Source organism: Dermacentor andersoni, chromosome 3 (genome assembly GCF_023375885.2).
Source record: "Dermacentor andersoni chromosome 3, qqDerAnde1_hic_scaffold, whole genome shotgun sequence".
NCBI lineage: Eukaryota > Metazoa > Arthropoda > Arachnida > Ixodida > Ixodidae > Dermacentor > Dermacentor andersoni.
The window spans coordinates 187994553-188007156 of record NC_092816.1 but is presented as its reverse complement, the minus strand read 5'-3'; the positions used below and the strand labels follow the sequence as shown (position 1 = coordinate 188007156).

The 12604-nt window shown below is 47.1% G+C and overlaps 1 protein-coding gene across 1 annotated transcript in view; it reads right to left on the bottom strand.

The window, feature by feature from the left end:
• Window positions 1–6437: 6437 nt before the first annotated feature.
• Window positions 6438–12604, bottom strand: part of LOC140216503 (uncharacterized) — a 29904-nt gene continuing 23737 nt past the window's right edge. The window contains exon 4 of the mRNA XM_072286836.1: window positions 6438–6534. Within this exon, the coding sequence (XP_072142937.1) occupies window positions 6443–6534 (92 nt within the window). The 3' untranslated portion in view covers window positions 6438–6442. The remainder of the gene's footprint in view (window positions 6535–12604) is intronic.

Here is a 12604-nt window from a genome sequence, read left to right as displayed (position 1 = left end):
AATGCAAATTTAACATCACATCATGATTGTCGTAGGCCGTCGACTTCAGCGCCAAATATCGTCAATATATTAAAAAAACGAGATTACAATATCGTCAGGAATATTCAGTTACATTGATTCCCACCGTGCCTAGGGTCAGCATAATCTTATTTACCTGAGCTATAAAGGTTATAAACAGGCATATAGTGCCTCAGAAAGGCTGGTCAACGTTTACATAGGAGGACCTATCTTCGGCAAAGGTGGCCTTGTCATCAGGTTAGTAAAGTGACGTCACGTACGGTCGTTGTCGGTGACGGCTGGCTGCAAAGGGAGCGACTGAAAAGAAAACGAGAGCTCTCGCTTGACGCCTCTACACGTGGTTTCTAAGACGAGGGTACAAAGAGCGGGAGAGTGGGAAGGCGGCAGAAAAAAAGAAACGGAAAAGGTACATGGGAGGGCTGTGAAGGAAGGAGAGGTCAGGAATCCTTCAGAGAACAGAAGCAGTAGGCGGCGTGCGTTTCGCTCCCCCACCACCCTTTTACGTCTACATTTCTCTTTCTTATTTTAAGGCCTGCTCTTTCCTGGTGCACATAGTGTCCGAGCATGATAACGCTGCACCGAATTCTACTATGGCAGCGACAACACAAATTCGCCAGGGGGGACGAGTGCACCACGCTACTCGTCCAAATAGTTAATAAAAGGACACGGGATTCAGGTTGTTCTTGTTTCGCTGTCAGGCCACGCACGTGAGTACTCGAATCGGTACCTCGTGCTGCCTTCCGTGAGCATTTAATTTCTGCATTTCTTACCCATATCGCACGTCCATGCCACCCGTTCACAGGCATTCGTCGTTACTGCCGTCGCCGTACTGCTGCTTTCGTCACACACACGAACTGATGATTGTGAGTAATGTTTATTGGTTCAATGGCCAGATATGGCGAAAGAGCACCATGCACGCGGTGATGACTTGCGATTGAAATGGAGTAATGAATTTGAATGGTGGGTGCGACATGGCTTTAAGGAGGTTTAAAAATCAGTCGCTGTAAAAAAGCGTAAAATAAAGTATTTAGAAAATGACGACGATTTAGAGATGTCTAGCTGCTATGATCATAAAGTATGTATTATGAGGGAATGATGTAGTAAAACGGGTCGATGACGCTAGCTATAGTGCTTTAACAATGCGCTTGAACGCAAGGGCTGGGGGGGGGGGGGGCAAGTGCTCTGCAAAAGTAGTGTCGCAGCCGCAACCTCGAAGAACAGGGTATGCTACGAATCCCTTGGTCTGACAGCTTGCAATTTCGACGCGACGACCACAGGCTCTAAAAATGAGCAGAGTGCGCGATGTCTTGCTATGAAGGTGCAGGGAGAGCAAGTGCGACCGGCCCCGCGAACGGACAATCGTGCGCCGAAACCATCATCTGTTGAACCCCAAGCGCCGAGCATAGAACGCGTCCCGTGAACCTTACGGGTTTACGCCTCACCTCGACGTACTGGCCGCGCGTATCCAGTTTTTCGCCCTGGAAAACGTGACGCTGCGATGAAAAACGATTGAAATGAATCGCCTGACCAGCTTCAGTCATGTATACGACTATCCGTTCGTGCCTCCCAAAACGCAACATCTTTGACCAGATGTGGTTGCAAGTGGTATTTCGACAGCGCAAAACAGAAAAAAAAATGTAGGACGCTTAAGCTTCACCTTTAAGAGTGGAACGCGATGTCTCTGGTCTGCTTAGATTTGTGCGGTTTCCATCGCTGCTGCTGAACCTGCCCCTATCGCAGCATATATATATATATATATATATATGCAATGATTAAATAAAGGCGCCACCGAAGTGGCCTATACCATGTTTGTATGCTGACAAAGTATGCGCACCTCTGGTCTGCGTAAGAAAAATCAAAATGCCTTCGTTCATGAAACCTGAACGTATTGATGCGTGTACTTGTTTACCTTTCTCGGGTGACCGCCTTTCCCTGGCTAAGAAACTTTAAACGTTATTGCTCCGGGCAGGACGCGCCTGCATGTATTGGAAGTTTCTCGAATGTTATCGACGGTTCTGTCCGTTGTTTGGTTCAGCCAAGTTCAGGCCGTCGGTTGTCCGTCGCTCCGGATGGCAACCTTCCGTTCTTGATGTGTGCTACTGACCTTGAATTTTCCGTTCGTTCTCAGGCCACATGTTGCAAACCAAGCTCGCAACAAGTGCTCCGTGTGTACAGGTTTATTTACATAGGTACATTTCGCGAACAGCTTGCGGAGCCATCGACTCCAGCTCTCTCATCACGGCCGCCCAAAAAGGCACGAATTCCCCGTTTTAATCAATTCTATTACCACAAGATTACCACTTCGCCCCTCGTCAGTGTAGGGCCGGGGAACTCCACCAATCACGCGCGGTCTTACACGCACACAACTGTCCCTAGCCGATGGTTGGCTCAATTCAGCCGAAATGTATTCTTTCGGGCATTCCTATTGGTTCCCTTCGCTGTTTCGCGTTTTTCTGTGGCCACCACTTACATCGTGGCGTCACTTTAACGCAAACAAAAACAAACCGGCAAACATAAAAAACAATAAATTACGCCACGAAAAGCAAGGAAAAGCCTTTCCCTTCCATCTTTTGGATCCGCTCGTTTTACCCGGCCCGTGCACTCGACCAAGCTGCACACTGGAGAACGCGACGTGTGATTGCTTTGAAGACAGGCTCTGGCGTACGCTGTGTGGTGAAGACCGCCTGGGACCCGCGGCTCCCTTGTGTCGAATAGCCTCACAAGGAGCGTCGCCGGCGCGCACCTTGTTATTTTTTTTTGTCGAGCTCCCCGACTAGAGTCACTGGAAAAAATTTCAGAGTACCGCATTCGTTTTCCCCGCGCCGCCGGCGCGTTCATTGGCCCAACCGTGCCACGTGACCTCTGGGGCGCCATACACCTTCCAAGCGCCGGGCGGGCCGGCTGAGTTAGAGCGCAGGCAGCGCAGGTTCCCTACGTTTTTTTCTGTTCCGATTGTCGCGCTCGCATTTGGTTGCAAGGAAATCGTGCCTGGCTGCTACGCCTTCGGATGCAGCAACCGAACTGAGTCTGGAAAGACTTTTTTTTTTAGATTCCGGCCGGGAAAAATGACCGAGAGCGTCGTTCTGCGTGGTGACACAGAACCGGCCGGGAGAATTTCAAGCCTACAACAAACACCCGCGTGTGCGAGGTATAAGTATACCTTGCTTGTGCTTTTCGGCACTGTTTTAGAAGATACTTAAGCGAAGTGCACGCGGTGTTAGCGATGCTACGAAAATAAGAGTTCATTGTAGGGATCGTTCGCGTATTGCACGCTTGACGCGGGTACACGTGTACGCGTTTGTTGCTCAACACACGCGGTTATTCCGTGCTCGTGGCACGCGAAGGCACACTTGTCGCGCGAGAATTCCACGTCCTCACGTGCACCAGGTACTCGCATGATTTCTCCGCGCGCTCTCGCCTCGAGTCACTCGACCCATATCGCCCTTGTTTTTCGCAGATCGTGACGATCGCATGCAGTCAATAAAAACCTGGTCAATACGAGGCCCATGATACTTCCTTTATTCCACTTATCCTTTGCTCATTTATACATACGCATTTCGAGCTTGAGACCAATGGCCAGGTGGTATTCACAGCACATGCTTCAAATTTTGAGCTTGTAAGCCGAGCACATGCAATAACTGAAGTCAGCATACATATTATGTTTTATGTTGAAATGCTACGGTACATACCCATATACTGTTGTGCTTGATGCATAACAAGAAATACAAAACAACAGAACACCCAGTAGCTTTAGTTTCACTCTGTCACTATGCATGCTACATAAACCGCTCTGAAAGAACAAGAATTTTATACATCGCCTATGTAATTTAGAAAAAAAAGTGCTGCGTCACCAGCCGGCGTTCCTGCTTTTTTTTTTACACAGGCAGCATATCTTGGCAGTCTAAGAAAAGAGTCATAAATAAGTTAAGAGTAGCCGCTCATGGACGCACTAGACAGCCGCGTTCATAAATTGCAATGTAGCAACCTCTCGCGCATTATCAGTGTAAAGAAGTACATATACGTTGCTGTAATAATGCAAATGGTTCATATTGGCCTTCCACAAGATTTAGTGCGCAAAATGGTAATCGAAGTTGGTTTTTACGCCTGCTGCGCACAGATAGTCTTATGATCACGGCCAAACACCGGTGCGCACACGGCAGTCGCAGCGTGTCGTGCGTATACGGCGGACGAAGTCGCCGGGCAGAGTCGAGAACGCGCGGTATCCGATTACCAGCTAAATAAATGTATCCGATTTAGCTTGTGAAATTATACAATGATCGTACGTGCCGATGACACTGTCAGGTGTTAGTTTCGTCCTGCTTGGAAACATTCAATAGAAGCCGACGGCGGTCCACCATGTTCATGCCCAAAAGCACAAGCTTGCCTCATTCCGGCTCGAAGTGACGAAATGTTTCCTACGTAGCTCGCTCCGTGGAAGGGGAAAAAAAACGCGTGCATAAGCTCCCGATAGCAGCGCTAAGCTGCTGCCCACAGTCGTAGCACAGTTCCAGCAGTAAACACGATCGGAGTGCAAAACAACCGCCGGCTGCATTACTTCGCACAAAATAACGTTTTCTTTTCGTTCTTAGCAACCATTATCTCCGGGCACAAAGTATTTGTACTTCGTTAAACACTCAACCAGATGTGTCACTGAATATCAAGCTCTTCCAACACGGCGGCCTCCACGCGACGCAGTCGGCTTGGAATGTATATGGCGGTGGCCGCTCAGTGTTGCCAGTCAAATCCCGACCTTTGCGGTACTCTGAAATTTTTTCCAGTGACTCTATCCCCGACACCGCGGGGGCGACAACAGTGACGACCGGCATGCGCTTATCGGCACCAGTTTGTCGCGTTTGCCCGCACGGGACGTCCTGCACGTGTGGCCATCGGTACGGCGACGCCCGCACCTCCTCCAAAGGACCTATACTGCTAGCCGATAGCGTGCGCGCTTCCTGACACACATTGCTGCGAGGTCTCCTTATGCTCGTCTACATGTAAATCAATAAAAGATACCAGCGAAGGTCGCCGACCTTCACACCAAAGCTTGTCTACATGTAAATAAGAGGCAATCTAAGGTCGTCGAACTTCTGTTGTCACCGAAACCTTGTGTAATCTGGTTGTATGCTCGACGCGGATTGTGTGGTACTTTCTCGAAGACACGAGGGCACCAGCGATTACTCTGGAACCTTCGACGGCTCATGTAATAAAAGCCGGTGCGTTTGACCCGCTGATCCGATTTTTCGACGATCGCCGACTGTGTTCTGCGGTATCGTCATGCTTTGAATGTCACTAGCTTTTAGGGACACAAGTTCGCTCAATGAAGAGTTAGTGTCGTCGTTCACAGTTTTGCTACTGTGTTCTTGACCGTCAATACGACGTGACAATGTCGGCTCACAGACATCTCTGAAACACACCGATCTGTTATCAGAATGGTGTATTATTTCATTTCTTCAATTTAGCCGCTCAGTATGTTCCACAGTCTGTGTTCCCATTTTTGACCAGTACTAGAGAATGAGCGTGTTCCATTGCGATTATTACGCAAGACTTGAACATTATATGCCTGCTCACAGGTCTCTCTAAAGCACACCGATCTGTTATTAAATTAGTGAATGAAATCTGAGGAGTTATTGGATTAGTTTTATTTTCTTTATTTCAGCCGTTTGGAATGTGCCTCTGGGCCTTGCGTTCAAGAGCGCTGGTTCGGCAATTGTGCTACGTGCATACTGCAACCACTCTCACATGTTAGTGTATCATGCCTTCGTAACGTCCTTTCAATGTTCATAGTACACACCTAAATAGCTATTATCGCATTTTAATACACATTTTGCGCATTTGGCAACGGCTGTATTTAGGCCTCTTTACAGTCGTATTACATCTACTCTACGTGATTCATTGGTCCGTCGACAACCCACCACCACTTCCATTGCCTTCTTTGGCGACATCTGGCTTTTGTGCTACAAAACACCACATCCTTAGTATGTGAAGGTCAAGGGTGCAACGTGACCAGCGCGCTGCATCAAAGGACTGTGTAAATCTAGATACCACCCCAAAGCACACAAAGGAGAACGCATTCTTCCGCCATTTATTTCAAGTGGACCGTTTTGCCATGATATTGCGAAACTATTCTGCAACAGCAGCCGCCACCCACGACCTCGGAAACAAATACAGGCAGCAGGACCTAGAACGAGAATAGACATGCACGGTTAGAAGACAGCAGATAAGCAGAAAGCGTCCCTTAAACGGAGTGTGCACAGGCGGGTTTCTGAAAAACGAGCCCGCCACGTAGTGACGCCCAAATCGAAAAGACGTTATGGACGTATGCTGAATTCATTCAGCAACTGCAACAGCGAGAACACGGCAAGCACTCCTCCCGGAGTCCCTGCTGCTGTTCTCGCAGCTAAAAAGAAGCGAGCGGATGTTGCACTCAATAGACTAGCAAGCGCAGTGCAAAAACAAGCCATTCTCGTGAATGCTGAACAAAGAAAAAAATAGATGTTTGCTTACTCATTACAGTCACTGTTAGGAGAAAAGACGCGGAAATATTAGCATTCGTATACTTCGAGAACTTTCAACATCGAATTGCAATTCTGTTCAACTGTGGTAGGTGAGTAATCATCTCTAGAATAGGCTGCCTGTTTCCATGTATCCGTTGATAAGTCTAAATGGCGAATTGTTTACTTGCTTTCCATGGGTCCTATACGCTCGTCTATGAGCAATCCTTTCATCGGTGCAATGTCGACTTTCGCCATGGTCCGTGACCCCTTTCCAGCCACTTGGAAGCCTTTGCTGTTTCACTTCCAGCCATGTTACCTTCATGAAATGTTCTTAGTCTTCGATTCTCTTGTTAAGAAGAAGCGTTAGCTCCGCGCCAACTCTGATTTTCCTGTTCAAATACACGTAAGACGTAAAAATGATCTCATGAGATAATCGCTAGAGCAATCTGCATGCAATTTGTTGCATTTACGGGAATAAGTGAAAATCCAGTGACTCATGGGACCAAAACTTTGATGCAGAACGTCTATATTTTTTGGGAAAATGACCGAAAATTGACAATTAAAAAAATACAAGAACGAAGATAATGCACTTGTAACTCTGCACCAAATACAGATGTCGCAGTTCTATAAACTGCGCCTGTTGGAACATCTCAAGCCAACAAAATATGACATATGAATTTGGTTAAAAAAAAAAATATTTGAATATTTACGAAGATTTCGCGACAGTCCTACTCATAAATTAGCAGTGTATTTCAAATCAGTGTGTATTACAAAACATTTGTCAGCCTTAGATGTATTATTAGGTGCAGTTTACGAAACTGCGATATATTATTGCTGATTAGATTTGTAGCTTGACGCTTGAGTATTTATTGAATATTGCAATATTTATTTAAAAGCATTGATGGTGCAATGTGAAAATGCACTTCTTGTAGCTATTAGATTTTACATTGTTTAATGCGACGTACGTTTTCAGAGTTGTATAGTGGTTGTCAAAAATACAATTTCACCGTTCGCTTGCGTTAGGATGAAGCTCCTGAACTAGTTCTTCTATGTAATTCCTAAACACAACGCGGAAGTCATTCCATGCATGACTTGAAGGACTGGAACATATAAAATGGTGAAGGAGGCGTTACAGAGCGCCATTGCTAATAGCTGGTTGAAACTATTAAAAGTAGAATAACGTGTACCGACAACCTTTTCGCAAATTACGACGTCTTCTAAAGGAATATGGGCACGCCTGCAAAAAAATGCTCGCGTGATGGACCATTTCTGGCACAACGAGACAATCCTGGAAGGGAGCAGAGGGTGGGAACCGATGAAAGACTATATTTATTGGGTGACAAATACCTATTCACGGGTACAACTGCAACAGCTAGCACAAGCCATGAGGCAAATAAAAACGAACACACTGACATCAGCACTCGTGTCTTTCGTCTCCGCCTCTCTGCCGTTCAAGAGCGCTGTGACTTCGCTCGAGTACGTAGCGGCCCAAGCTGGCACACTGTTGACGTACATTACTGACATGAGGTCCATCCGAGAAAAAAAAAATCAGTTTGGTTACTGAAAGGAATGCCAGTTACTTTTTTTTTTCCTGCGAGAATCATAGTTCAACCAAACTGAACGTGTGTGACACTGCAGAAGCTTGGCGGGCGTACCGCGGTGTCAAAAAAGCGGCGTTTTTTTTTCTTCAAAAAGCGTTGGAAAAGGAAAGCGGTGTCACTAGCGGTGTCTGCGGAACCCGCCGTAGTAGCGTAGTGGCTTTGGCGTTGCACTGCTAAGCCCAAGGGCGCGTAATCAATTCCCAGCAACGGCTGCTGCATTTCAATGGGAACGAAAGGAAAAAAAAAAGATGAAGAAGAAAAAAACCTCCAGCGTACCGTGCAATGGGTGCACGTTAAACTTCAGTAGGACAAAATTAATTCTAGTCCCCGACTACAGTGGGCCTCATAATGGTCTTCTTTCGGCAAGTTAAGCACCAGAATTTAATGAATTAAGAACGGTGTTAACGAGGCGGAACTGTCGCGGATAAGTCCTAGATAGGCCGGATACGACGACGCGTCATTAAACATGTCATGCTGTGTACCAGACATGTGACACAACCATATCTGATTTCTTTAGAAAATCATGCTGTTATCATACACCCGTGGAGAGCATTTCCAGCGAAATATTTTTCTCCGCTACATTGATTCACGTAAGACCGTTCATAAGTTTGCTGATTTCAGGAAACATTGCATCATACGAAAACATATAGATGGTTGTTTTATAAGGTAGTCGTACGTTAATTGGCTTGTGGAAATTACAAAGAAGCCTTGTATCTAGAGGGCGTTTCAATGAATTTGCGGAAAACCAGACCAAGCTCAATCGAAAGTGCTTGCGAAGCTTATGGCGAAAAGTTGTACAGAACTAATGTGACGAGGGAACAAACATTCAGAAATAAAAAAAAAACAGCTTTACAGTGAAACTATGAGCGTCTAGTCGGTCAGGATTTTCGTAGGCTCGTGCTCACCCCAAAATAGTACCACCACCTAGCATCCGATGCCACTCAAACGGACCTCAAAAGGCAGGTGGAAGAGGGCTTTGTCGTTGAGTTTCCGCGTAACAGAGCTATGTTTTCTCGTATATTAGAATTACAATCCGAAGTTGTCATGTCTGCAGCTTGTGTCTAAGTCGAACTTTACGAATTTTCTGACGCAATTTACTTTCGAAAGTTTAATTACTTCAATAAGGTACTTGCGTTTCGCGGAAGGACTAGAAGAATGCGGAAGTACGCTACACTTCCGTTCACGTGCGTGCGTGCGTGACGTACGTCGCTTGCATAGTGATGGAGCTTGTATAACGTCGTGTAACGTCAGTTTGGGTGGTGGCACTTGTCTAATGTCAGCTGTGATTGCCTAACGTCGGCAACAGGTTCGCTGTGCATGCACGTTGACAGGCTGGAATGCAGGCGGATTTTAAAAATTAAAACGAGACACATTTCGCTTTCATTCAACGGAATTAAAACCCTTAATCAATTATATGCATGTGGACAGCAAAAAAATATGTCTGTCTTGTACTTCAGTATGATTAATAAATACCTCCTTCTCAGTGTCCGGTATAAAAGGGGCCATTCACTCCCCTATCAATTGCGATACAACGCAGCGCTTGAAGTGTGCAGAACAGTGCGCACGTAAAGTTCATCTTCGACTATACACTCTAACTAGATGTTTTCGTCCTTCAGGCCCGTGAGTTCCTCCTTCACACGCATTTCACATGTCACGCCCTCTTGTGGCAGTCAAAAGAGGAAGAACGTTTCCCCATTGCGTGCGTATCTTGCGTGGCCGCCGCCGGTGACAAGAACATCGGCTACAATAACTTTTTTTCGACGGAAAGTAATGCTAATTAGCGTAACCTGAGGTCTAAACATTTCATGTCAAGCGACCCCCAGCGTCAAATCTCTAGCTCGAACGGGAGCTGCGATACGAGAATAGTTAAACGCAAAGCAGCGCCCGGCTGCTGACGCACAGCGAGACAAGCCCGTATTCAGGCATCTCGGCCCAGACAACGCATATATCAGCCAGTCTTTCTCGTTTGGATGCGTGAAATTAGAATGAGGAGAAGGTTAGGCTATCTCAAATGTATGCATTTGTGGCCGGTTTGAAGCGCCATCCGTGACAGCTTCGAAGCGAAAGCAAAATACGTTTGCTGGCGCCGTCGGCACGTAGCTGGGCGGTGTGAGCGCATCGCCCCCGCAAGCGACGCCGTCATATCCACAGACGGAACAGAAACCCCGCCGCCAGAGCAAGGAGGGGCTCGAATGCACCAGGAAACCAGATATACAGCTGTATATCCAGCGCCACTTGCGTGCCGCTTCGTCTCGGTCTCCGCCCGCGAGCGGCGGCTTCTCCGCGATGCATCGTTGAGCGCACACGACACTACAGAGACCGGAAGCACCGACCAACAATAGAAGATGTATTTCCTAAAAGGCGTGGTACGAGCAAACGTACAAAGCAAAAGTATCCGGAGGACACATTTGAAAAAAAAAAAAAAAAAAGCTTATACAGATTGCTTGCTTCTGCGTTGCAGTTTTGCACATACGGCTGGCGGCATCTATGAAGAAAAGGCGACGCTCTCGAAGATAACATGTAGAGGGACAATTTAAACTACGAAGTATGAAAACCCTAATGAAAGGCACAAGAGTACGGGGCAAATGGCTATGCCGAGACGTGAACGGGAGACCAAGCTAATGGGACACGCATGGGTACGGAAGCGTTGTGCAGTGTCGAGTGCCGGGATTAAAGAAAGCTGCAGGGCACTGGCGAACTCGAACGTCGGTAAGAAACGAAACCACCCTCTCTCTAGCAGAAAGAACCGCTAGCATGGCGCCGACACAGCTTTGCAGTAGAGGCGCTCGGAGCTATCCTTACAGGTCACATGTCGCCACGGTTACGCTTCAGCCACTGTATTTACGCTATAGTTATTCTAGTTGTAGCCTACTAGACTACTGCAGAAATCTTCGTTGCCACGACTCTCTTGGAGATGGATATAACACAACAGACACCTTCTGATACCGTCAGTGGATATCGTCACGCCAACCGTGTTGAGTAATCTTTGGTTCTCGTATGTAGTGATATCCTCGAGTAACTTGTATCATAGCCTCCTTGGTTGTTATGCTAGTATTTCGGTCCGCTCTCATCTAATATCCTTTCAAATTGCACGCAGGTGCTCAGCGTGTAGCATCGAACGACGTCCTCGACATAGCCGAATACATTTAGTCTGTAGACCGGAAGGCAAAACATGATTTCGAAGGCGTCCTCGAAAACGGTGGCGTCAGCGTTCCGGTCAGATTCATCCCTACACAATACGCCTGGCCTCAAGTCCAGCCGCCGGCATGCGCCATCACACAGTGCGCCGGCTCGCACGTACCCGATTTGCAGCGGCGTACGGACGCCGCGGATAGCACATTGTTTGCCATTTCTGTGCGAAAGTAGGCGAGAAAACGTTGAAGCGATCTCAACAGAATGTGTTTTGTAAACGTCGGCGGTTCTTGAAGCGCCATCCGCTACGGCTTCAAAGTGAAAGGATTAGATCGCCTCGCCACCGTGTTAATAATTGAAAGTCGCTAGTCAAAAGCATTCAATAGAGGGCCGTTCGTATATTGTGTATAATGTTGTATATTTTGTGGTGAATGGACGTCCTTTTCGGTGCCCGAGTCCGTGGCGGCGACGAAATCATAAGTTTTTGTGCATGCTTTGAGCTTGCTTCTGTTTTTTATTTGCTGATTTTTTGCCTTTAGATAGTATTTGGGTGGTTTTCCTTTTCTTTCTTTTTTTGTCTCTAGTATTTCGGGTGCGCGGGTGTTCTTCGTGCACATTTGGTTTTGCAGGATAGTTAGAGCGTCCTTTCGCGCCACGTGCTCCAACACGTGCCGCCGGGTGGGACGTTGAGCGTTTGTAGTCTTTAAATGGTTGCTTGGAATTGGCAAGACAAATAGCTATTAGTGGTTTTACTGTGCGTGTTTTGGTACGAAAGTGAGACCGTAGCCGCGTGGTTGAGCGCGTGCGAGAGCATGTCATACCTTCGGTCTCCGCAGCATTGATTGCTTTTGGAACAGTGGTGAGTGTTGCTTTGCGACATTTTGAGGATTTGGATCCTGTGCGTATCGGTTTTTGCTAAAAGGCACGCGCTCTGCATTAATATAGTATTACAGTATGATATTATTTGCATCAGTAGTCGCATTATTATAGTATTGGAGTATTTGCAAGAAGCCGTGAAATACATGGCGAGAAAGACGGGAAAGCAAGTAGTGAGCGGGGTGTCCGTCAAGGCAGATGAGGAGACGGATGAGAATGGAGAGGGCATCGAATGAACCGGCACACAATGCGATGTCGATGCTAGGCTGCAGAAAATGGAGGCTTTCCAGGAAGAGCTTCTCAAACAGGTGCAAGGGTTCAAAAATGAGCTAAACAGGGAGCGTTATGCACGGAAGGTAGTTGACTTGAAGCAGTCGAGGAAAAGCTGAACAGGGCCGCCATTGTGAACGAGAATGTGCGTGACAATGCAACGCAGACCCCCTACGCGACAGGCGAGGGAGTCTCAGCGAAGTACGTGGAATG